Below are 25,814 nucleotides of genomic sequence, written 5' to 3'. Positions count from 1 at the left end.
CTGCCCTGAACTATGTGCCATCCTTCAGTCTGTTTTCGTAGAGCCTCTTTGGAGTAGTTGGCCTCATTGAGTCCCAAGAGCAGGATTTGAATTTATTTAAATTTGTATTTATTTATTTACTTTTTATAAGAGACGGTCTTTCTATGTAGCACTCACTATATAGACTAGGCTGGCCTCAGACTCAGAGATCTGTTTCTGCCTTCCTGGTATTGGGATTAAAAGCCTGCACCTCGGGGCTGGAGAGATGGCTCAGTGGTTAAGAGCATTGCCTGCTCTTCCAAAGGTCCTGAGTTCAATTCCCGGCAACCACATGGTGGCTCACAACCATCTGTAATGAGGTCAGGTGCTCTCTTCTGGCCTGCAGACATACACACAGACAGAATATTGTATACATAACAAATATTAAAAAAAAAAAGCCTTCATCTCCATCCCTGACTGGATTTGTGTGCATATATCTGTCTGAGTTTCACGTTTCCCAGAGCCCAGGAGACCAGAAGGATGTTGGAAACCTTGGAACTGGAGTTACAGATGCATGAGAACTGACTTGTGTTGCAGGAACCAACCCACTTCTGCAAGAGCAGCCAGTGCTCCTAACCACTACATCCCCCAGCTCTCCTGTTGTCCCATTGGGTGGCCTCTGGAAGGATTTTGATCCAAAATAAACTTTATTCCTAATACAAAACAAAAAAAATGTTGTGCAGACAGAGAAGTCAGCATCTAGAGAAGAAAAGGAAGCGATGTGGCGGGTCTCGGCTGTCAGGTAGCTGGGAGGATGGGGAAGGAGCTCAAAGGATGGTGGTGGCCGCTGGTAACACTTCCTGACTCATGAAGATGCCCAGGTCCAGGGTGGGATCTTCCAGATCCAGCTTCAGAAACTTAGTCACCAGTGCCTGGCAACTGCAGGGGAGAAAGAACCATGTGATTTCCAAATCTGTGCACAGAAAACCGCAGCTTTGAAGAGAAACGGTTTCAGAGAGCAGCATGGGTCCTGTTGGTTTTGTCATTGGCTGACAAGGTCTTGCTTTGTAGCCCAGGCTGGCCTTGAACACTGGGACTACAGGCATGTCCATCACACCTGGCTTGGTGAGGGAAGGGCACAGGGCTGCAGGAAGGCTGGCTGAGGCCCTGTGAGGGGGAGATGTTGGGAAGGAGCCACACTCACTTTTCCATCTGGTTCCTCCTCAAAAGCTCATTTACAGGTTTGATAGGTTTCCCACTGCGGATCAGGTCTGAGACCTAGCACAAGAAGGAAAGCGGGAGAGCTGCTGGGTGCACATGAGGGAAGAGGGCCTAGCACTCCACGTCTTCAGGAGGAGTTGGGTATAAGGTGCAGAGATGCCCAGTGGTTAAGAACACTGGCTGATCTCACAGAAGACCTGGGTTCAATCCCTATCACCCACAAGGCAGCTCACAACCATCTGTGACTCCAGTTTCCTGAGATCTGCTGCCCTCTCCTGACGCCCACAGGCACCAGGCACATGTGGTGCAGACATAAATATTGCAAGGAAAACACTCATGCACAAAAGACTTTTTTTTTTTTTTGAGGCAGGGTTTCTCTGTGTAGAGCAGGCTGTCCTCGAACTTGCTTTGTAAACCAGGCTAACTTTGAACTCACAGAGATCCATCTGCCCCTGCCCATGGAGTGCTGGGATTAAAGGTGTGTGTCACCACCACCGGGCAAAATACATAAATCTTAAAAACCACTTGAAGAGGATCAGGTGTGCTGGAGGGAGCCCCGAGGTGGCAGTGGCAGCACACAGGCTCTCGTCACCTCTTTGCCACGAGCAACGAGCTGGTCAGGAAGTCCGGCCTGGGCAGCTGTGTAGGAGGCATGGCTGGCACTGGCAACACCTTGGCAAAGCTGGTAGAAGAAGACAAGGTCGTCCTCGTCCTCACAGGTCTCCATGGTCTAGGAGAGCAAACAGTGACAGTGTGGGACTCCCAGGGACTGAGAAGAGGGAAAGGCCACGGGCTGGAGTGACCTCCTCACCAAGTACTGCACTAGGGGTCCTTGTGGCAGCAGCTGCAGCTGAACCAGGCTCAGGAAGTTGGTGGCCACAAAGATGTGGGGGCAGCTGGGTCCCAGGGCTAGCCAGTGCCGGAGCACAGCAGCCAGAAGTGCCAGCCCGTCCACCTGCCAGAGGGCAGAGGTGAGGGGACAGAGCCAGGGCATCCGTGCCCTTCTGTACCTGCCCTGCCCCGCACCCACCCTCTACCCCCCACCCCCGTCTCTGCCCATCCATCCCCCTCCCTTCCCTGAGCTCCTCTCCTGCCCCTGTCCCCCTTCATCCTCCATCCCTGTCCTCATTCTCCTCCTCACCGTATTGGTTCCCTTCCCAAATTCATCAATGAGGACCAGGGACTGCTGGGTGGCATTGTTCACGGCTTTCGCCACCTGTTGAGCACGGGGTGAGCAGGGTTTCCTTAGCCTCAGCACTGGCTTCTGACGTGTCGCCACGAATAAACTTTGCACCTGTCTTACAGCGACTGGCCTGTCTGCTCAGCCCTCCCTTGTCAGCAGTGAGGAAGGCTCACAAAGGAGTCTCAGAAGTGCTTATGGTGTTGCTTCCTCCAGACTCTGACCCAGGTGCCCCCTGGCCCCAAGTACAGAGGACATGCAGCTGAGGGAATGTGTCCCCAAGGGCGGGGCCCAAGTCCTGCTTGAATCTCCCTTCCCCACCTCCTTTTGCTCCGTTTAACCTGGTTGAGGTCAATCATGAAGGTGGAGAGACCGAGGGAGATGGATTCACAGCTATGAATTTGGGTGAAGATGGCATCGATTATTCCAATTTCAGCCTCCTCTGCTGGCACAAAGCTGCCCACCAGGGCCATAAACGTGATCAAGCCTACCTGTGCGTGGGAGGACACAGGACATGGGCCTGGTACTATGGCAAAGTACAAACAGGTCAACTAAAGACATGAGTGACAGATTAAAGAGAGGACACACTGTCCCCGTGTCCTGACTTCAGAGTTACTCTAAAGTCAGGGCTGTGGGTAAAGGCATGCCGGGAATGACACGGGATCTCTTCAGAGCTCGGTCAAGGGACCCATGGCCATGAAAAGGCCTATCCTAAAGAACTGGCTCTCAGTTCTCAGACATGTGTTTTGGGGAGCAGAGGATTTGGCCTGGCTGGCAGACGAGACGGAGATGCCAAAGACCGAGGTTGTATGGCTCCTCACCTGTTTGAGGTATATGCTTTTCCCTGAGGAGTTGGGTCCAGTGATGACTTTGACCCTCCCTTGGTCCCCACCACAGTCTGTGGAGTTGGGCACAAAGGTTCGTGCACACAGTTCCATCAGAGGATGCCTGGGGATGGGGGAGACACTGCATGGCCCAGGATCCAGGTGGATGAACCCCACACCAGAAGACGGAGCCTGTGGCCCTGTCTGTGTCTCCGCCCCACTCTGTCCTCACCTGCCATTCTTGATTTGTACCCCGTGGATTCGGGGAGAGTAGTGGGGTCTTGAGTAGCCATAGTCCCGGGCAGCACTGGCAAGAGCCAGTAGGACATCAAGGCGAGAGGCAAGGTCCAGTACCCGCGTCAAGACAGACGCCCGCGCCAGCACCTGGCACTGCAACTGGTACATCAGCAGGGTCTCCTGGTCTGGGGACAACTGGTACATCAGCAGGGTCTCCTGGTCTGGGGGACAACTGGTACATCAGCAGGGTCTCCTGGTCTGGGGACAACTGGTACATCAGCAGGGTCTCCTGGTCTGGGGGAGAACTAGGGTCAGTTCTGGGTCAAGAGAGGTCCCTGGAAAGACCTGGAAACAGGCTTACAGATGATACAGCCTGAGGCTCCCCCTGCCATGGCCCTCACCCCGGATCTCGCAGTGCAGGTCCCCCAGCAGTGCGTCCAGCTCCTTGGTTCGCGTGCTGCGGTAGTGCAGCTTGTCCTCTGAGAGAAACTGGGGGCAAGGGTTCCAAGCTCTGGGCGTTTGTGACATGATTTCACTATGTAGCCCTGGCTGGCCTGGAACTCAAAGCAATCCCTCTGCCTCTGTCTCCCAAGTGCTGGGATTACAGTCGTGCACCACCATGCCCAGAGACTCCATCTCCTCCCGCAGTGCGCCCCCTAACTTCTCTGTCTCAGCTAAAGCTCTGATTAAGTTAGACATGACCCCACAGTTTGGTCAGTGCTGATGGTGAGATCTTCCAGCTTCTTTATCACGCTCCCCCATCCCCAGCAGCGGGAGTCCAGAGATTTACCATGAAGTCTAGTCCCTCAATCTCAAAGTCACTGGTCTCCACCATAAAAGGCAAGCGGGGAATGGAAAGAAGGAAGCCAATCTGGGGAGAGAAGAGAGACAGAGTGGGGGGTAACCTGCTCCACACCCTCTCTTTCTAGAGGAAGCCCCGACACCACTAGAATCAGCAAAGGTAAGCATGCCCTGGACTGCTGATCTGGCTGGGTGTCAGTCTCTGCTCACCACTCCACAGGAGACATGAGCAGCTGTCCTCCCCTCCAGCCCTCGCCACAATCCCCCGGAAGCTCCGCCCTCTGCCCTGCTCACCAGAGGGATGTAGATGACACTACAGGAAGGAATGCGGGCGTCCAGATTCTCCAGCTCCTTCTGAGCAACCTCGGTGAGGAAACTCGGAAGGCCCATCAGCCTTCGTTTTTCTAGTTGTGTATAGAATTACGTGCATATAAAAGAGAAGGTCCAGGAAGATTAGGGGTTCTAGGACAACCCTGGCCACAAGAAACTATTTTTTAGGGGGCTGGAGAGATGGCTCAGCTGTTAAGAGCACTGCCTGCTCTTCCAAAGGTCCTGAGTTCAATTCCCAGCAACCACATGGTGGCTCACAACCATCTGTAATGGGGTCTGGTGCCCTCTTCTGGCCTGCAGGCATACACACAAACTGAATATTGTATATATAATAAGTAAATAAATTAAAAAAAAAAAGAAACTATTTTTTAAAAATTCCTGATTAGCTGCTGGGCATGGTGCATGTTAGCCCACCATGGAAGCAGAAGGACCAGAACTCTGAGGCCATCCTTAGCTATGAATTAAATTTGAGGCTAGTCTATGCTACAGGAGACTCTGTCTCAAAAACAACAAGAAAGATCTTTGCTCTGATTGGAAAGCTGATTCCCAGCTGTGGGGTTTGTGCTGGCTGACAGCCCCCGCCCCGCCCACCCACGCCCAGCGCTCACTCGCGTCTATCTCAGGATCGATGTTCGGGAGGACCGTGAAGCGGTTTTCAGCAAGACTCTCCTCAAAGTTTACCTGAGGAGACAGATGGGAAGTTTCTTAGCACTCGGCAGCATGGTTCCTCAGCTCTCGGGGCCCAGATCTCCCCCCACGCACACGTCCTCTCCCCACCCTGCGCAGTCGCCAGTTGACCCCAGGACCTCCCACAGCACATCCTCCAGACCCTCCCTGTTCCCCCATCCTGCTCCCGCTCACCACTTTCCCAATGAGGCTGGCGACGTGGTGCAGGTCATCGGAGAACTCCTGGGCAATGTCCCGAAAAAGCTGGATGGACTGGGGCAGGGAGCGGCAGGCATCCCTCAGGCCCAGGGCACTGTACACAGTCTGCAGGACAGACAGCCAAGGAAGGTGACCCCACTCAGGGGAGCTGAGGGGGCCTGGGAACGAAGACCAATGGGGAACACTGAGAGTTATTAAGGCAGAAAGACACAAAGCGAGACACACATATACAGAGAGAAGAGGATTAACTTCTGTGAGGGGGGACAAGACAGAACTAGGAATAAAAGTCAAGAAGAAAAGCCAAGAGCTAAGTCTGCCAGCCTGAGGTCAGCTTCCGGAACCATGTGGGGGAGGAGAGAGCCTCACAGGCTGTACTCCGGTTCACACATGAACGTCACGGTACAGGCTAGCACAGACATACACCAAATAAAAACATTTTTTTTTAAATTTTTGAGACAATGCTTCTCTGTGTATCCCTTGACTTCCCTAGAACTCCCTCTGTAGACTAGGCTGGGCTTGAGCTCAGAAATCCACCTGCCTCTGCCTCCCGAGTGCTGAGATTAAAGGCGTGCCTCACCACCACTCAGCTAAATGTTTTATGAGAAGAGGCAGCGCCAGCCTAGGGCCCAGCAGAGAGCAAGGGCTCGGAGTCCTTGAGAACCGACTTCCCAGGGCAGGACCAGTGACCAAGCCGCAGATCTAACCACTGATTAAATTTCTGGACAGAGTCATAAGCACCTGAGTGGTCTCGCTCTGTGCAGAGCTGTAGAAACTGCAAGCGGCAGAAACAGTGGTAAAGCCAACAGTGAGCTGGACAGCTGACAGTCATCGGGAACGTCAGAAAACAAGCTGCCACAGCCTGAAACAGTTGGGAAGCCTTTTCAGAGGAAAGGAAAGGAGATGCTCGTGAATAAAGACTCGAAAGTCGTGTGAGAGCAGGAGCAGAGCAGGTGAACTGAAGAAGACGCAGCGGCCCATGCAGAGCAGGTGAACTGAAGAGGAGGACGCAGCGGCCCACGCGGACTGGCCAGGCAGTTCTAGTTTTCCACGCGTGTTCACTTCACTGCTTCGTCAGAGTGCTCCTGTGCGGTGGGCACTGCTGCCACCCCCAGTTCACAGATGAGAACCCTGAAGCACCAGAGGCAAAGACAGCCTCAACCCTCAATAAACAAACTCAGCAAATTAATGGACTGGGCTTGAACCAGGTGTGTGGTCCCCGCCCCCTCATTGTCTATCAGAAATTAAACCCAGGACCCAAGGGCCTCCCAGGACTCCAGTGCTGAGCTGTGATCCCTACCCTTGTTTATTCTGAGACAAGAGCCCACTAAGTTACCCACACAGCTCTCTAATGCACTCTGTAGCCCAGGCTAGCCTTAAACTTGTTTTGGGGGAAGAGGACAAAGTCTCAGTTGGGGGTGGTGTCACAAGTCTGTAATTCCAGCTCTCTGGAAGTTGAGGCAGATGGATCACAAGTTCAAGATCAGCTTGGATGGCATAGTGCATTTGAGGCTAGCCCGGGTTATATTTTTGAGATCGCATCTCTAAAGTAAGCAACCAAAGAAGCAAACATCAATGCTTAGGAAACAGACACAGAAAGATTTATAATTCTTGCAACTTTTAAGTCTTAAATTTCTTCAAAAACTAAGGGCCAGCAAGCTGGCACAGCAAAGGGTTTGCTACCAAACTGAGTCAGTCCTGGTGTCCACACGGAGGAGGGAGGAACTGGCCCTGCAGGTTTGCCTCTCGCCTCAAGTGCTCACCGTCACACGTGTGCACCCACATTCACAGCGAATGTAATCAGTCTTAAAAACTAAGTAAAAACAATAGAATGGGGCTGGAGAGATGGCTCAGAGGTTAAGAGCACTGACTGATCTTCCAGAGGTCCTGAGTTCAATTTCCAGCAACCACATGGTGGCTCACAGTCATCGATATGAGAGCTGATGCCAACACTATATATACAACAAATAAGTAAATAACTATTAAAAACACAATAAAATAATTTTTTATAATTTACTTATTTTTATGCGGGAATCAGATCCCCTGGAACAGGAGTAACAGACAGCTGTGAGGTGTTATGTGGGTGCTGGGAATTGAACCCAGGTCCTCTTGAAGAGAAGCCAGTGCTCTTAACCACTAAGCCAGCCCTCTAGCCTCCAGAATGTTAAATTTTAAAATTAAAAAAGATACAGGGGCTTGGTGGCATACTCCTTTAACCCAAACACTCAGAAGGAAGGCAGAGGAGAGCCAGTCTCTGTGAATTTTAAACCAGCCTGGTCTACAAGGAGTTCCACGACAGCCAGGGCTACATAATGAGAAGCTGTTTTAAAAAAAGTAAATAAATGTAGAGGTTTGAATGAAAATGGCCCCACAGGCCGTAGGGAGTGGCGTTATTAGGAGGTGTGGCTTTGCTGGAGGAAGTGTGTCACTGGGGTGGGCATTGAGGACTCCGGTGCTCAGACCAGATCCAGTGTCGCTCTCCTCCTGCTGTTGAGGATCCAGATGTAGAATTCTAAGCTACTTCTCCAGCACCGTGTGTACCTGCCTGCTGCCATGCTTCCTACCATAATGACAATAGACTAAACTTCTGTAAACCAGCCCCAGTTAAGAGGAGTTGTGGTCATGGTGTCTCTTCACAGCAATAGAACACTAAGACAATAAATACATAGATTTCTTTTACTTTTTATAATTATGTATAAATATTTAGTTACATCAGCCCAGACAAGGCATGTGTCATTAATTCTAGCTTCTGTCCCAGTTTCTTTACGCTATTAGCAGCAAACTTCATGATCCTGGGAAGACGGCTCGGCAGTTAGAGCCCTTGTAGCTCTTGAAGACCCAGATTTGTTTGCCAGCACCGGCATGGTGGCTCACAAGCACTCGTAACTGCGGTTCCAGGATCTGGTGCCGTCTGCTGGCCTTTCTAGGTTAGGCATGCACATGCAGCACAAACACACATGCAGGTGTACATTCCACACACTGAATAAACACACATGCAGGTGAACACTCCACACACTGAATAAACACACATGCAGGTGAACACTCCACACACTGAATAAACACACATGCAGGTGAACATTCCACACACTGAATAAACCTTAAAACATTAAAAAGAACAAGCACGCAGGCAAGAAAGAAAGACGGGTACAATAATAAAGGAGGGGCCTTGTGGTTCTGATATTAGTACAAATAATAAAGGAGGGGCCTTGTGGTTCTGATATTAGTACAAATAATAAAGGAGGGGCCTTGTGGTTCTGATATTAGTACAAATAATAAAGGAGGGGGCCTTGTGGTTCTGATATTAGTACAATAATAAAGGGGGGGGGGGCCTTGTGGTTCTGATATTAGCACAATAATAAAGGGGGGGCCTTGTGGTTCTGATATTAGCAGGCACATCAGTGCCAGCTCTGTAGTCACCCAAGGGCAGTGCTCGTGGAAGGTGACGGGACGGTTGGAGTCCGCGTACTGGCCCTGAACTTTGGCACAAGGGCAGAAATTACACTGCATGTATTTTTGATATTGTCTGCAGCACAGAGTTTAGGAGACACATCAGTGGGTGTAGCATGGCAGGTATCCAGAGCAGAGAAGGTCTGTGTACAGGATTTGAAGCTTAACTGGGATTTCTGGATCTAAGAAGGGGCGCCTGCAATCCCAGAACTCGGGAAGGGGCAGGAGGCCTTACCTTGTAGAGGACTTGCCAGTCACTGACCTTGGTGTGGGACAGCTTCATGCGCTTCAGAATCAGCTACAAGCAGACAAAGGAACAGCCATCATTGGCCATCTTGCCATCTGACACCCCACAAGAGGCCCACAGTCCAGGCAGGAGAGACCCAGGTTTGGTCCCCGGCACCCACATCAGGAGGTTGACAAACACCCATTAACTCTAGCTTAGGGGATCCACCATCCTTTCCTGGACTCTGCAGTCACCCACACTCACGTGCATGTACTCCACACAGACACGCCTAATTTCACTTGTTTGTTTAAGATAAAGTCTCATTACGTAGCTCTGACTGAACTGGAACTCACTATGTAGATCAGGCTAGCCTCAAACTCACAGGCCTGGCTATAAATGCATATAATTAAAAACAATATCTTAGGTTGGGCAGTGGTGGTACACGCCTTTAATCACACACAGCACTTGGAAGTCAGGCAGAGTTCCCGGTCAGTCAGGAGCACACAGAGAGATCTGGTCTACAGAGCGAGTTCCCAGTCAGGAGCACACATAGAGACCCTGTGTGAAAAATAGTCAGGGGTGATGGCGCACAACTTTAATCCCATCACTTGGGAGATAAAGGCAGGTGGGTCCCTTTGAGTTCCAGACCATTCAGGTTACATGGTGAGACCCTATCTCAAAACAAAAAACAAACAAATACTAAATTTTAATAAAATAAAAATAAGAAGCCCAAAGCTTTCTATAAGCATCAGCCTCGTTCCCGCTCCCTGACCTCCACCATGGGCTCTCAGCTTTATTCCCTGACCCTGGGCTCACAGGCACGTTCTTGATGTGGCTCAGGAGACGATGCATCATCTGAGCCGTGTTCACATTCTGAGGCATCAGGAAAAACTGAATGACATCCAGACGGGAATTGAGTTCTCTTAGCTCCTGAGTTGGACGGGTAAACCATAGCCTGTGGGAAGATTAGAAGTCACATCTCATCATCTTGATTTTGCTTGGAAATCTTTGGGAAGTGTGGTAGTATGTGCCTGCAGCACACTACAGGAATGAACTGGCAAGTGCGGGCCCCGTCTCTGTGGGCATGTTTGTAACACGATGGCTGTCTGCGTGTCGTGGATTTGATGGAGGAGACCATGTGTCACTCCATGTGGATATGTGATAGAGAGTGTCAATATTTTAGAACGACAGCAGCGTGTTGTGGTATTCGTGTGCCAACACTATAGATTTCTGCAGCTGAGTGGGAGCAGCTGAGTCACTCTGAGTTTGCTGTCTGTGTGTAGCTGTGACAGTATCTTAGGGAAACAGCACAGACGAAACCTCATCTTTTCATGTGCTTTCTGTGCAAATGCCTGTAACAAATTCTCATTCTCTCTCCTGCTCTCTTCCACTCTTTCTTCTGGCGATGTTTAAAGTTGAGTCAATGCTTACTCACTATCCAAGCAACAAACTACTGAGCCACACCCCAGCCTGCATTTTTTTTTTTTTTGAGACAGGTTTCACATAGCTCAGACTGGTCTCAAACTTACTTGCTATATGGCCAAGACTGACCTGGAACTCCTGGTCCTCTAGCTTATATTTCCTAAGTGCTGGAATTACACTTGTGTGCCACCAGACCACTGCCCAGTCTGCTATTCTTTGTGTGTGCATGTATTATGAGTGTGAGTGTGTGTGTGTGTGTGCACAGGAATGTCATGACACCCGGGAGATCAGAGGATAGCTCTGGAGCTGGTTCTGTCCCACCTCTATGTAGGTTCAGGTTGCTAGACTTCTGCAGAAAACACCTTTACCTGTCGAGCTGTCTGACCAGTCCCTAGACTGCAATTCCTTTTTTTTTTTTTTTTGTTTTTTTCTTCCTTCTTTTTTGTAAAGGTGTGTGTGTGTGAGCTTAAGGAGCCCCAAAAGGCAGTCGGTGGTGCCTCACACCTTTAATCCCAGCACTCGGGAGGCAGAGACAGGTGAATCTCTGTGAGTTCAAGGCCAGCCTGGTTTACAAGAGCTAGTTCCAGGACAGGCTCCAAAGCTACAGAGAAACCCTGTCTCGAAAAACAAAAACCAAAAAAGAAAAAAAAAAAAAAAGGAGCCCAAAAAGGGAAGACTGATCCCCTGGAACTGTGTCTGTGAGCTTATCAATGTGAATGCTAGTCCTTGAATTGTCTTTGAAAAAATTACATTTAAAATTGTGTGTTTGTGTGTGTAAGAGAGGGAGGGAGGGAGGGAGGGAGGGAGGGAGGGAGGGAGGGAGGGGGAGCATGTATGTGCCATGGTGCACATGTAGGGGACAGAGGAGAACTTGTGTGAATTGGTTTTCTTCTTCTGTCATGTGATATTTGCACACTGTGTGAAGGTGTATTGCTGTGATTGGTGTAATAAAATGCTGAACAGCCAATAGCTAGGCAGGAGGTATAGGAAGGATTTCCGAGGAAAGAAAGGAAAAGGAGGATAACTAAGGTGCAGAAGAGACGCCAGGAGATAGGGAAGAGAAGCAGGATGAGTGGTCCGTGACAGAGTGTGGATAATAGAAACGAGTTATGAGTTAGTTAAAAACAAGCCTAAGTTAAGGCCAAGCTGTTTTCTTGTTTGTTTGTTTTGAGACAGAGTTTCTTTGTGTAACAGCCCTAGCTGTCCTAGAACTAGTTCTTGTAGATGAGGCTGACTGCAAACTCACAGGGATCTGCCTGCCTCTGCCTCCTGAGTATTGGCATTAAAGGCTATGCCACCACTGCCCAGCTTGGCCCAAGCTTTCATAATTAATGAAGCTTCTCTGTGCCGTTATTTGGAATCTGGCTGGCAGGACAGAAAAAGACTTGCTATGATATGAGTTCTGGGAATTGAACTCAGATCACCAGGCGTAGTGACAAGTGCCTCTGTCCACTGAGCTTGCACCTCAGTCTACTTTACTTAGTTTACAGTTCCTTCTTCTTCTTGTTTAGAGACAAGGTCTCATTATGTAGCCTTGGCTGGCCTAGAGCTCATAGAGTCTGCCTGCTTCTGCCTCTGGTAAGACTCAACCTAGTCACCATGTCCAACTCTTCTTAAATGTTTAATAATGGTCATCTCTTAGAAGAGGAAGGACTTGTAGAGATGGTGAAGGTGTTTCAACAGGTGGGTCTGATTCATACATGACTAGTGTGTACAGACATCATCACACCTTTTGCTGCCAGAAGTATTACCTGTTAAGTTAAAATAAATTACTCTACAGCAGTAATGTCTCATCTGAATTTGTTTAATTCTGGGTGTGGGATTTAATTCTGTAAGAACTTTAGCCTGGGGTTCTTTTCTACGTAATAGCAAGCCATTACTCACGCAATCTGAGAGCCAGCAAGTGGAGACCTGGGCCTGAGGGTGTCACCTCCCACTTAGCCCATAGCCAGTTATGTTCAATCAGAACACCCCAAATTAGAAGAAAACCAAAGATGCATTTCAGTTCAAGGGTGGGTTTTGGCCACCCTCGTTCTTCTCCAAGGAAAAGAGCGCTTGGGCCACAGCAGTGTCGGCCGGACCAGGGAGCTCTGTCCCAACTCTGTAGAGCACAAGACCCACCTAGCGACTTCCTTCTAGAACACTGGGTCTACCAGACTCCTGTTCTGTTAGTGACCCGAGGAAGTGAGGACTGAGTCAGTAACTTGTCCAACACCGCACTGCTAATGAGAAGTGCATGTGGGTGTCAGGCTGCAGCACCCTGTCAGCTGGGAGCAGCTGCAGCCTGCACTTCAGCACTCAGTGCTGCCTTGCGGGTCCCATGTGGAAATCTGCGTTTGTGGCTCTCATCTGCCCCATGTTCTTCTCATGAGCAGAGGATAATCGTGAACCTCTGAACCTCTTCCTTCTACCTTCTGCTCTATGTGATGCTGGGGAAGGAACCCAGGGAAACACACTACCAACTGAGCTACATCCCTGTTGTGGAATATTATTTTAGCTAGGCAAAGAAGTGTTACTTTTGTTTATTCTGAGGAATATTACTTTAACTGTGTAAAGGTGTGTTACTTTTGTTTATCCCGGGGAATATTACTTTAACTGTGTAAAGGTGTGTTACTTTTGTTTATCCTGAGGAATATTACTTTAACTGTGTAAAGGTGTGTTACTTTTGTTTATCCTGAGGAATATTACTTTAACTGTGTAAAGGTGTGTTACTTTTGTTTATCCCGGGGAATATTACTTTAACTGTGTAAAGGTGTGTTACTTTTGTTTATCCCGGGGAATATTACTTTAACTGTGTAAAGGTGTGTTACTTTTGTTTATCCCGGGGAATATTACTTTAACTGTGTAAAGGTGTGTTACTTTTGTTTATCCCGGGGAATATTACTTTAACTGTGTAAAGGTGTGTTACTTTTGTTTATCCCGAGGAATATTACTTTAACTGTGTAAAGGTGTGTTACTTTTGTTTATCCTGAGGAATATTACTTTAACTGTGTAAAGGTGTGTTACTTTTGTTTATCCCGGGGAATATTACTTTAACTGTGTAAAGGTGTGTTACTTTTGTTTATCCCGGGGAATATTACTTTAACTGTGTAAAGGTGTGTTACTTTTGTTTATCCCGGGGAATATTACTTTAACTGTGTAAAGGTGTGTTACTTTTGTTTATCCCGGGGAATATTACTTTAACTGTGTAAAGGTGTGTTACTTTTGTTTATCCTGAGGAATATTACTTTAACTGTGTAAAGGTGTGTTACTTTTGTTTATCCCGGGGAATATTACTTTAACTGTGTAAAGGTGTGTTACTTTTGTTTATACTGAGGAATATTACTTTAACTGTGTAAAGGTGTGTTACTTTTGTTTATCCCGGGGAATATTACTTTAACTGTGTAAAGGTGTGTTACTTTTGTTTATGCTGCATTTATTTAACGATGTAAGGATGTGTGCTTAATTATGTAAAGATGTATTGCATCTGTTTCACCTTGACTGCCTAAGGCACCTGATTGATCCAATAAAAAACTGAACAGCCAATAGCTAGGCAGGAGGGGGACAGGCAGTGCTGCCAGGCAGAAAAAATAAATAGGAGAAATCTAAGCTCAGAAAGAAAGAGGAGGATAAAGGAGAGAATAAGGAACATGCCTGGGGCAAGAAGCCAGGCAGATGCCAGACAGACAGACATAGAGAAGCAATGAGAGTAATATATACAGAAACAGAAAGGTAACAAGCCCCAAGGTAAAAGGTGAAGAGAAACAGGTTAATTTAAAAGAGCTAGCCAGAAATGCGCCCAAGATAGGTCGAGCATTCAAAAATAATAATAAGTCTCAGATATGGGAGCTTGTTGGTGGCCCAAAAGAAAAAGCCTGGTACACATTCCTAGTCCTTACTCTATCCCTCCCCTTTAAAAAATTTACATGTATTAGCTGGGCGATGATAGCATATTTCTTTAAACCCAAAAGAGACAGAGACAGGCAGGTCTCTAAGTTTGAGGTCAGCTTGATCTACAGAGTGAGTTCCAGGACAGCCAGGGCTACATAGAGAAACCTTGTCTTGAAAAAAATAGAACAAAACAAATTTTTGTGTGTGTTTAAGTTTGTGTGAGTATGTGCAATGGATGAGCAAGTACGTGTCTTAGAGGCCAGAGGGTCTCGTATCCTGGAACTGGAGTTCCATGCTGTTCCACGCAACTGTGAACAGCCTGGCATGGGCGCTGGAACCTGAACAAGGATTCTTTAGAAGAGCAGCAAGTGATGAGCCACACACACACCTTCTTAAAAAAGAAAGTCACACCTCCCAAGCAAGTGTTACAGATGTGTGCTATATGCCTTGAGATACACACACACACACACACACACACGATGATCTTGCCAAGTAGCCAAGGCCTCAAACTTGTATTACCTCCAGCCCCGCCCTTTCTGAGTGCTGAGATTACAGGTATTTGCCCCATGCCTGGCTCTCTCCTTCTTTAGCATAATTCTCTTCTCCACAGGAAAGTCTCTTTCTCCATGCTAGGCATGCTCATCTATTCCTGTAATCCCAGCATGCAGGAGGCAGACAGGAGGATCATCAAAAGAAGAAGGTCACCTGGGCCTTTCTAGCAAGTTTCAGACTGGTCTGGGGTGCACAGTGAGACCACATTTCCAGCAAATCCTCTAAGACCCCCACTTTTCACTCCCTGCTTGGAACTCAGGATTTACATCTGAAGCATTAAAGAATGTGTGGGTAATTCTGTTACTCAGAGATCATCCTCAGTCCCCAGAAGGAATGTGTTGCAGTGGGGCAGGTGGGGAAAGGAGCAGCCCTAGGCCTGTCTGCTAGCAAAAGTTTGTATGTGTTCTGAGGTTCTGGAGACGATGCAGCTGGTATGCTTGAGTTCCCGTACTGTGCACACTCACTGAGTATTCTACCTACAAAGTCATGTGCCAGACGCGGGCAACAGGAACTCATAAGTATAAGGCAACTGTTTCACCAAGAATTCTAACCTGATGTGAAAGAACGCTGGACCACACGGGCACAAGGAGGTGCACCCCCACCTCTCATGTGCACCTGAGAGAGCGTCACCTGAAAGGTCAGAGTGTAAATGTTGACAGGGGTGACTAGAATACAGGGTAGAGCTAGCAGAAAAGGATTTACGAGGAATCTGGAGATGTGAACCTGAAAATTAAAACCAAGGTGAACAGGGGTGTGACGATTGGTTTAAATCGTCAATGTGAGTTGTGCTGGTGAAGGGTTGTTAGGTGTCAGAGCTACTGTGGGCATTGTTCCTTGGACAGCAGAGGAGAGGGTGCCTGAACTGTCCTTGCCCCACTATCACGCTGATGATTATCTCGAATATCACCATAGAATCTTCATCTGGCGATGAATGGAGATAGAGACAGAGACCTTCATCAGAGCAACGGACTGAGCTCCCAAGGTCCAGTTGAAAGGCAGAAGGAGGGAGAAGACAAGCAAAGAAGTCAGGACTGCGAGGGGTTGGTCCACCAACTGAGGCAGTGTGCCTGTTCTAATGGGAGTTCACCAAATCCTGCTGGACCGAATCTGAATGAGCATATGATCAAACCAGACTCTAATTGTGGCTGACAATGGGGGCTGACTGAGAAGTCATTGATAAAGGCACTGGGACTTGTTTTTACGGCATGTTCTGGCTTTTGGGACCCTAGTCTATATGGATGCACAGCTCCCTAGACCTGGATATAGCGGGGAGGGTCTTGGACTTCCCACAGGGCAGGGTTCCCTGCCCTCTCTCAAGCAGGGTGGGAGAGGGAGGAGGGGGTGTGGGGGAAGCGGGAGGGGATTGGGAGGAGGAAAGGAAGTGTAAATAATTGAATGGAAAAATAAAAATAAAAAAAAGAATACCAGAAAAAAAATTGTCAATTTGATACAGTCTAGAACTACTTCTGAGAATGTCTGAGGGATTATCTTAATTATATCCATTATATACAGTGCTATATAATATATATTACATACATAGATATATTATTTGTGCTTTAATAAATAAAGCGTGCCTGAAGATCAGAGGGCAAAGCAGTCACACTAGGCAGCCATACAGGCCAGGCAATGGTGGTGCACACCTTAATCCCAGGACTCAGGCCAACCTGGGCTATACAAGATAGATTCAGAAACAGATCCAGGTGGTACTGGCTCACACCTTTAATCCCAGCACTAGAGAAGTGAAGACAAAAGTGATATGGCTGGGAGGAGAGAGGAGAGAGGAATAAAAGGGAAGAGACAGGAACTCTACTGGCATGTGGAGTCTGAGGACTCATGCAGACAGGATCTCGCCCTTTTGGGCTGAAGATTTGGTAGAGGTAAAAGGTCTCTCTAGTGGTTGGCTGCTTTGCTTTTCTGGTCTTCAGCTTGAACCCCAATATCTGTCTCTAGGTCTTATGACGTGGAGAACTGTGAGCAGCACTGTTCCCTGGGCTTAGGATTTTAGACTGAATGAGGAGAAACCTAGCCAATACTGGCACGCACACAAGAATCCTCGCTCTTATTCACTGCTCTTTGCTTCAACTGCAGATACAATGTGACTTCCCACGATGATGGGACCTGGAACCATGAGCCAATAAACCCTTTTACCCTTAAGTTACTTCTGATCAAATATGCTGCCACAGCAACGGAAAAGAAACTCAGGAAGGAACCCTACACACCACACTACAGATCACACCACTACATATGCTCAGCTTTCCCATGACAGGGAAGCGTCCTTGTTTCTACTTAAGACTTTTTAAGAAGTGGACATGCCCAGATCTATTGATCAGGCCAGCCTGTGGTTTAGAATGAATGGCTCATTTAGAGAAAGAGACCAGAGGCAGGGACCATTTTGGAGGTAAATGCAATGCTTCTGATTAACATCCTGATAGCGAGAATTAGATTGTAAAGAGGGAGGAAGGATGGCTAAGAGATTCCAGGATAGAGACAAGAGACACCAGTGAATAACTGATTATGGAGGATGAGGGCGTTAGGTGAATAATTCCTGTTTTGTTTTTTGAGACAAGGTCTTAGCATGTGGCTCCAGCTGTCAGGGAACTCACTGTGTAGACCAGGTTGGCCTCAAACTCACAGAGATCCTCTGTCTGCTTCCTGGGCTACGATTAAAGGTGTGCACTTGGCTAATTTCTGTTTCGTTTGCTATGGAATAGGGTCTCAGGCAGCACAGCTGCCTCCATCTGATTTTTTTTTAAATATTTATTTACTTATTATGTATACAATATTCTGTCTGTGTGTATGTCTGCAGGCCAGAAGAGGGCACCAGACCTCATTCCAGATGGTTGTGAGCCACCATGTGGTTGTCGGGAATTGAACTCAGGACCTTTGGAAGAGCAGGCAATGCTCTTAACCACTGAGCCATCTCTCCAGCCCCTTCCATCTGATTTTTTAAAGACCATTTTATTTACCATTTTTTAATGTGTATGGGTGCTCTGCCTGCATGTAGGTCTGTGCACTATTTGTGTGCCTGGTCCCCTGAAGTCAGAAAGGGGCTTCAGATCCCCTAGAACTGGAGTTACAAAAAGTTGTGAACCTCTGAACCTCCATTTGGGGGCTGGGAATCAAAGGTCTTCTGCAAGAGCAGTCACTGTTGCCAGTCGGTGGTGGCACAAAATTTTAATCACAGCCAACCAGGGCTACACAGAGAAACCCTGTCTGGAAAAACAAACAAAAAAGAACAGGTAGTACTCGTAACTGCTGACTCCTTTCTCTAGTATTACATCTAGTACACCTCAGCTAGTACTCGTAACTGCTGACTCACCTCTATCCCTGGCCTCCAATTGTTTTTTTCCTTAGGGTTGGGGGGGTGTGTCGAGACAGGGTTTCTCTGTAGCTTTGGAACTTGTCATGGAGCTCACTGTGTACACCAGGCTGGCCTTGAACTGACAGAGATCCGCCTGCCTCTGCCTCCCAAGTGCTGGGATTAAAGGTGTGCACCACCACTGCCTGGCTAGCCTCCAGTTCTTGATTGATTTTACTACCTCAACCCCACAAAAGCTGGAATTATGGGGGGAATGTGCCACCATGGTCTGTTTGAATAGCTCAATGTGTGTGTGTTTGTATGTATGTTTCTGTGCATGCTAGGTGTATGCACACGCATATCTGCGTATGAAAGAAGCTGATTGGCATTGGGGATCTTCTTTGATTGGCCATCACCTTATTTTTCAGAAAAGCATTTATTACAGGTATTTGTTTTGTATGTTACATGTGTGGTCCCATGCCGACCAGAGCAAGCGAGTGAAGGTGGAGAATGTCTATCGTGTGGGTCTGGAAGTCCTACCTCGGGTCTGTAGGTCTATGTCGAATACCTTTACCTGCTGAGCTGTCTTGCTAGCTTGCCACCTTATTGTTTGAGACAGTTTTTCTCACTGAACCTGCGCTCACTGGTTTGGCTAGACTGACTGCCTCCCGGATCTGGGGCTGTCGTCTGGGAATCCGGACACAGACCTCACGTTTGTACAAGCACTCTACTCTCAAGAGCTAAGTTTAGGGAAGGCATTTGGAGAGGAGGCATGCCTAGCTTTGTTTAACGTTTTTTTTCCTAGACTGGGGATGGGGCATCATACTTTGAGTATCCTACCACTGAGCCATGCTCTTAGCTTTTGATATGGTGTTAAATTATCTTGTAATTCATCCGTAGTTTGTGGTTAAGTTTCTACTGCAGGTATGTGTGTGTTTGTATATTATTCATGACCATGTGTGTATCTGTGCTGACAAAAAATGAGGACAATACAAGCCACTATGAGGGGCAGTTCTTATTTCTAGTCCTACTAAATCACAGAGTTTGCATGGCCTGTGGGCGCTGTTAGCAGGCCTTGGTATCCCGTGTGTGTTTGTTTATAGACACGTCTGAAGGCCTCGGTATCCTGTGTTTATAGACAGTCTGAGACCCACTCACCTGAGCAGCTTCTGTCCCCACTTAGAGCGGCATCTGTTGAGGATTCCTGTGGGGTATGCATAGGGGTGAACTTGTTACAAGGAGGCCTAGATACAGGACACAAAGGCAGCCAAGTTAGGGCCTGGCCACAATTTGTGGCCTTGGATTATCATGGGAGGTTAGGAAAAGGGATGGATACTCAGCTAGGAAAACATATAAATGGACATAGCCACAGCTCACAAAGTCCAACACAATATGTAAAACTTAAACATAACGCAGTGAGAAACTGGACACTTGGAGCCGTGTCCTTAACTTACCCTAAAGCTTGAGGAACCAGATAAAAACTATACAAATCAGGTATATAACGCTCCTCTGTGAACAGAGGGGCATGCAGACAGAGCCGGAGACTGAACGTAGTATTGGATAGGGCACAGCCGACATGCAAATTACACTCCATGGCTAGGTGTAAAGAAGCTCAGGCTGAGAGTGGGCACAGTGACCGAGAGACCTGGGCTGGTTGGCCGGAAAGCAGGGAGAAGAGACTGTACACATCTCCAGTCAACTGCTTTTCTAGCAGGCTTTCCCAGCGTGGGGTGAACTATAGGGCACACCTACCAAAGAGGCTGAGCCCTTCCTTCAGTCCGCTGGCTACTTTGTACACGGAGGGGTGAGACTCGCTCTTGAAGATCTGCAGAACGCTGTCACAGAGAAATGAGGACGTCTGGACAGCTGCGCATGTGTGTACATATTTATTTGTCTCTCTATGTAGCCCCGGCTATGCTAGAACTCACTATGTAGACCAGGCTGGCCTTGAACTAGTGGAAATCCCCCTGCCTCTGCCTTCCAGTGCTGGGATTAAGGATGGGCCACCACAGCTGCCTGTGTACACATATTTGTGTGCAAATGCGCATGCTCTCACACGTATGTGCAGAGGCCAGAGGACACGGGAGGGGCTGTCCTCTTTCTCTCTGTCTTGTTCTCTTTTGAGGCAGGGCCTCTCATTGAACCTGGATAAGACAGCAGCCAGAGATGCCGAGCGCTTACATAAAACTCAGACCTTCAAACCTGAGTAGCCAGAGCTTTCGCTCACTGAGCCAGGTTCCCACTGGCATGGTAACGATTTTTTTTTTAAATAACAAAAGGAGCTGGGAATTGAGAAACTGTAATTTAAGTTCATAATAATTTTTTTTCTTTTGAGACAGGGTTTCTCTGTGTACTCTGTAGCCCTGGTTGTTCTAGAATTCACTATGTAGACCAGGCTGGTCTTGAACTTCCAGAAATCCTCCTGCCTCTGCCTGCCTCCTGAGTTCTGTGATTAAAGGCTCAAACCACCACCCCTGGCAATAATAATCTTTTTTTTTTAAAATATGTGTAGCCCAGGCTGGCCTCGAACTCATGATCCTGCTGCCTCTGTCTCCTCCAGCAAATTGTATGGGCATGAGGCACACACCACACCGGCAGCAATAATAACCTTGATGTGAGGTTTATTACTCACTTTTGTGTTTGCCTCAGCCTCTCCCCTTAGGAAGAGAAAATGAAAGCCAGGCTTGGCAGCTCACACCTTTAATCCAGCACTTGGGAGGCAGAGGCAGGTAAGTCTCTGTCGAGGCCAGCTTGGTCTATAGAGTGAGTTCCCGACAGCGGGCTGTGTTGAGACCCTATCTGGAAGGAAAGAGAGGAAAGACAGCCTGGAGTCATCACTTCAGGGAGCAGAAGGCTAGCCTGGCAGGCAGCACCCTCGGGTCCACCCCCAGCACTGAGGCCTTGAGCTTTAGTTTCTCCCTTCCCCCCTCCACCCCATCACCCTCTCCTTCTAGGAGAGAGATGTAACTGCCCCAGGATGAGAGAAACTAGAGCCTCCTTAGGATTATTAGAGCGTTAAGCTCAATCCTTTTGTTTCTGGAGGCAGTCTCCACCTCACCTGTAAGTGTCTTGATCTATGCTCACCAGATGGGTCCTGAGAACAGAAAAGAAACGTTCATTACACGCTCTGCTCCCTTGGCTCCTCTGTCAGTACTGTCCAATCTTCTCCCTGGTTCTCCCATGTGTCCTAGCATGGCTCCACTGTCCCCATCCCTCTCCTGTGTCTCCACTGCCCCCATCCCTCTCCCGTGTCTCCACTGCCCCCATCCCTCTCCCGTGTCTCCACTGTCCCCATCCCTCTCCCGTGTCTCCACTGTCCCCATCCCTCTCCCGTGTCTCCACTGTCCCCATCCCTCTCCTATGTCCAGCACATGTCTCCCACTCTTCCCCATCCCTGGCACCTGGCTTACTTCTTAGACCCCCAGTCCCTCTACTTTGGTTGAGGTTAGGGTGAATCACCTACAATACAAACTTCTTAAATCCCAGGATAGGTACGCTGACGTTATAATCTTCCAGTTCGACCCCAACTCTTCTCCGACTCAGGAACTTGAGCAGTCCTCCAAGTGCCCGGACCTGGGAAGGGATCGGCAGCAGAGCTGGAATAAAGCCTAACGTTCCAGAAGCTGGACGACACCAATACCAAGAGAACCTGTCATTTTCCAGGGCTGAGGCAGTCCAGTCCAGAATGTGGCCTGGGACTGGGAGCCCATGCCTTCCCCAGCTACTTCCCAGCCCTCACCCCAGTGACCCAGCTCACCGTGAGAACACAGTCAAAGGGAATAATGGAAGAGAGGAAAAGGATTTTCTCAGTAGCAGTCATAGACTCTGGGATGAAGGAGTAGTTTCCAGAAAGGAGACGCTGTTTGCTTATCTCTGGACCTATGGGGGGGTAAGGGGTGAAAGGTTTGATAACTCACTTGCTCACCCCAGTTTAACAAGAACAGAAGCAACCTCCAGCTTGCCCAAGTCCACAGACGTGGTTAAGGAAAGCTTGAGCAAGAAGCAGACATGCAGACTTAGTCTGACTTTTCATCTTTGTGTCATACAGATGTCTGGCTATACGCACAACCTGAGAGAGACAAGTGATGTCTGGGGCTGTACATTTTCTAGGTCAGAAAGATCTTATGATAAAGAAAAGAACAGTAAGTCCTGATATCTGGTAGGACAGAACATTCCCGTCCTGTTTGTAAGCCTTGGAGTTTGCAGCGTCTTATGGGTCAGGATCCCAGAAACATTGGCTTTCTTTTCTATGCGATAATGACTTTGGCTTACAGTGGGAACTCCAAGCGGCTGAAAGTGTGGTCACTCTGTCCTAAGGCACCTAAGCCAGCGACTTCTCAGTAAGTTGGGTTATTAATGACAAGGTACAGGAGAGATCCTGGGGACACGGTGACAGGCATGGGAAGTTGTTTGCAGGTAAGAGCAGACAGGGGAGGTCTCTGATACTGGGGTGAGATTAAGGGAAGGGACAGGGCCCCCGGGATGGGTATGATAAGATAAAAGGACCTACCAAAATCCACGCTAGGCAAAAGTACGATTTCGGGTCTCTTTGGCTCTCTCTGCTCCTGGGAGGCTGTGGGGGCAAAGGGCCACGGTTCTGCACATGACAGTCCTGTTGATGTCCCACGCTTCCTCCCAGCCAATTTGGCCTCCCGATACTCCACATTCCAGTAGTCTTTCCACTTCCAGTCTTTACGCGGCCCTTACCAAGCTTCCCCAGAAACCGAGCCATAGTCTCATCTTGTTTGGCACTTGTAATGACAGACCGGGGGTTGACTTCATCCAGAACTTGAAAAGAGAAGGGATCAACTGAGTCAGAGGAAAGTGGAAGCTCTCTTCTTGACACTGTTCCCCTCAGGAATTTATTTTCTCCACCAGGCATGGTGGCGCATGCCTTTGATCCTAGCACTGGGCAGACAAGCCAGTCTCTGAGTTTGAGATCAGCCTGGTCTACATAGTGGGTTCCAGGGATACAATATAAGACCCTGTCTCAAAAAAACCAAAACCAGGGGCTGGAGAGATGGCTCAGTGGTTAAGAGCATTGCCTGCTCTTTCAAAGGTCCTGAGTTCAATTCCCAGCAACCACATGGTGGCTCACAACCATCTGTAATGAGGCCTGGTGCCCTCTTCTGGCCTGCAGGGGTACGTGTAGGCAGAACATTGTATACATAATAAATAAATAAATATTTAAAAAAAAACCAAAACCAAAATAAAAGAATTTATTTTCTGTCTGTTAGGGAGTGCGCTGCGCACTGGGAGCATATTCTGGAATGAGATTTAGTGCAGTAGTAATACTCCAGGGGTGGAGGGAGGGACATGAGAGTGTCCTGGAAACAACCACTAGACTAGTCATGAGTTTGCCGGGGACTGAGTCTACAGCATTTAACACACAGCAAGAGCCTAATAAAAGCCGGGCGATGGTGGCGCATGCCTTTAATCCCAGCACTCGGGAGGCAGAGGCAGGTGGATCTCTGTGAGTTGGAGACCAGCCTGGTCTACAGAGCTAGTTCCAGGACAGGCTCCAAAGCCACAGAGAAACCCTGTCTCGAAAAAGCAAAAAAAAAAAAAAAAAAAAAAGAACCTAATAAAGTTGCATTGAATACTTCATTCTCCCAAACTGATGACTATAAAGTAGATTAAGGTCACATAAGGACGTATGAGTGAACACGCTCCCAAACCCAGAGCAGAGGAATGAAGGGTTCTGTCCCCACCTCTCTGGAGAAGCTTCAGGCTCTCGTGGTCTGGGGCATCTGGCATGAAGTGGACAGTGGAGTCACTAGTGTCATAGTAAGCAATGCCCAGAGAGCCCGAACTCCACAGCACGCACAGGTGGACCTGCCCCGCGAGGAGAGGAGATCAGTATCTGAACCCCGGGGAGGGCAGGCTTCCCGTCCTCCCGGCCCGCTCCTCCGAGACCTCGGCCGGCTCCTCGTCCTCCTCCTCTTCCTCGAGACCTCGAGGCCCCGGCATTGGGGCCTGCGGGCTGGGGAAGCTGGCCGAGGGCATCCCGGGTGCGGGGCCCGGCGGCGTCGGGCCAGGGGTGGCTCTGAAAGCCATGGGCTCGGCGACTCTGAGGACCTGGGATGAGGGGAGCTTCAGAGGCGACGTCTCCCCGGGTGGCCGGGTGGGGACACTCGGAGGCCACCCTTCGGAAGGTCTGCAGGCGCGAGCTGTCACTGTCAAATCTCCGCTTCCGCCCCCCACAGGGCCGCCCACTCGCGGCGTTTTCCCGCCTTTTTCGTCGCCTCAGTCGCGACAATCTACCTCACTGACCAACGGCCGCCAACTGGGGAAGGGCGAGCCCGTCTGCGGGCGGGGGGGCGGAGCCGCGCTCGCCACGCCCCCTCTTCGTCGCTACTGGCTGGAGGCGCCTGCCTAGCTATCCAATAGGAAGAGAGGGCGTACGCTGCAGCGCGGGAGGGAAGAGTCTAAGCGCTGATTGGTCTGTTTACAGCGGGGGCGGTGCCGGCGTGTTCAAAATTCCCGCCTCTGCCGTTGCTAAGCAGCCGGGCTTTGATTGATGCCGGGCGGAGCCCGCCAGAAGGTCGCAGGGCCAGCCTGGAAAAAGGGTCTGGGCGGTGGGGAAGGGCTGGGGCCGGAAGGCCGACCTTAAAGGGCCAGAAGCGGGGCTTCCCCCTCCCTGGAGAGGGGAGGGAGGCGGCGTTGACTCCGGCCAAGCCAGCAGCCACAACTCTGTTAATATTTGTACCCACTAAGTTAATATTTATAAAGAACTCGGAACGCTGTCTAGCCAACAAAGGAAGCGCTACATGAGTGTTTTAAATAAATAAGCGGAAGTAAGAACCAGCTCTAACTTCAGCCAGACTTTGCCTGTTCGCTGAATGCACCCTGAATGCAGGGGATGACCACCCCCCCGCGAGAGCACCACAGGGCCTGGTTATTTCTGGACCTCCGAAGAGGAAGTGCAAGTGTCTGAATGCACTTCACCCTGAAAGCAGACCTAGTTACATCACATACACCCCTATCGGTTGGCGCCCTTACCACAGTCCACTCACCCCTAAGGAGACTGGGCATCATGATTCCTCCATGATAGGGCTGCATGGGAAGGAAGGAAGCCTTCAAGGATGGCTCATGGGGAAGATCGCCTTAAATTCCAGCCCCAGGACTCATACGGTATGAGAAAACGGACTCCCAAATTGTCCTCTGACCTCCACACCTACGGCTTGTGCCCTTGCACACACACACAATATAAGTACATAATTTAAAAACTGTCCCAGCAATCCTGCCTGACGTCCAGCGAGATGGTGTGAGGTGACCTGGCTCTGCCGGTCAGTGACTGGCCAATTCTCTCCACGGGGAAGGTGGGAGCAGAGTTAAGGCTGGGTTAATGGTTACCCGTGGCAAACTGTTGTGCAGTGGAGCTATAGAAACCTCGAGGAGGTTGGTGACAGCTCTGAGGAGTGGCAGGGAGGGACACGCCTTCCAATCTGGGGTGTGAAGAGATTAGGGACTGAACTGGCTACCAAGACAAGGAAGGCATTGGACACAGAAAGAGAAGCTGGTGAAAGAGAGAAAGGGGGCACAGAGATGACATGGGAGTGAAAA

General features: G+C 49.1%; 5 protein-coding genes across 5 annotated transcripts in view; 4 read left to right on the top strand and 1 right to left on the bottom strand.

Moving 5' to 3' along the window:
* The window catches only part of LOC121435313 (H-2 class I histocompatibility antigen, Q10 alpha chain-like), a 731,224-nt gene that overhangs the window by 425,457 nt on the left and 279,953 nt on the right, over positions 1-25,814 (top strand). The gene's annotated exons all lie outside the window — the stretch shown is intronic.
* The window catches only part of LOC121435272 (H-2 class I histocompatibility antigen, Q10 alpha chain-like), a 708,503-nt gene that overhangs the window by 425,781 nt on the left and 256,908 nt on the right, over positions 1-25,814 (top strand). The gene's annotated exons all lie outside the window — the stretch shown is intronic.
* The window catches only part of LOC121435270 (H-2 class I histocompatibility antigen, Q10 alpha chain-like), an 808,095-nt gene that overhangs the window by 551,031 nt on the left and 231,250 nt on the right, over positions 1-25,814 (top strand). The gene's annotated exons all lie outside the window — the stretch shown is intronic.
* Positions 1-25,814, top strand: part of LOC121435275 (H-2 class I histocompatibility antigen, Q10 alpha chain-like) — a 703,994-nt gene that overhangs the window by 446,930 nt on the left and 231,250 nt on the right. The window lies entirely within an intron of this gene.
* Msh5 (mutS homolog 5) lies at positions 786-24,305 on the bottom strand. The gene is made up of 24 exons (XM_041634430.1): positions 24,165-24,305; positions 23,960-24,083; positions 22,956-23,036; positions 22,759-22,821; positions 22,006-22,127; positions 21,712-21,821; positions 21,307-21,342; positions 20,001-20,083; positions 19,407-19,452; positions 9,923-10,061; positions 9,116-9,178; positions 5,413-5,541; positions 5,160-5,232; positions 4,516-4,625; positions 4,211-4,291; positions 3,822-3,909; positions 3,416-3,605; positions 3,181-3,307; positions 2,701-2,850; positions 2,321-2,395; positions 1,991-2,134; positions 1,772-1,909; positions 1,163-1,236; positions 786-897 (listed from the first exon to the last, which is right to left on the bottom strand). Exons 1-24 carry the CDS (start codon positions 24,303-24,305, stop codon positions 786-788), a joined length of 2,499 nt encoding a protein of 832 aa, XP_041490364.1.

Source organism: Microtus oregoni, unplaced genomic scaffold (genome assembly GCF_018167655.1).
Source record: "Microtus oregoni isolate MIOR12 unplaced genomic scaffold, Mior012 000046F_ref0000063, whole genome shotgun sequence".
NCBI classification, from domain to species: Eukaryota; Metazoa; Chordata; class Mammalia; order Rodentia; family Cricetidae; genus Microtus; species Microtus oregoni.
This window is presented reverse-complemented; position numbering and strand designations above follow the sequence as displayed.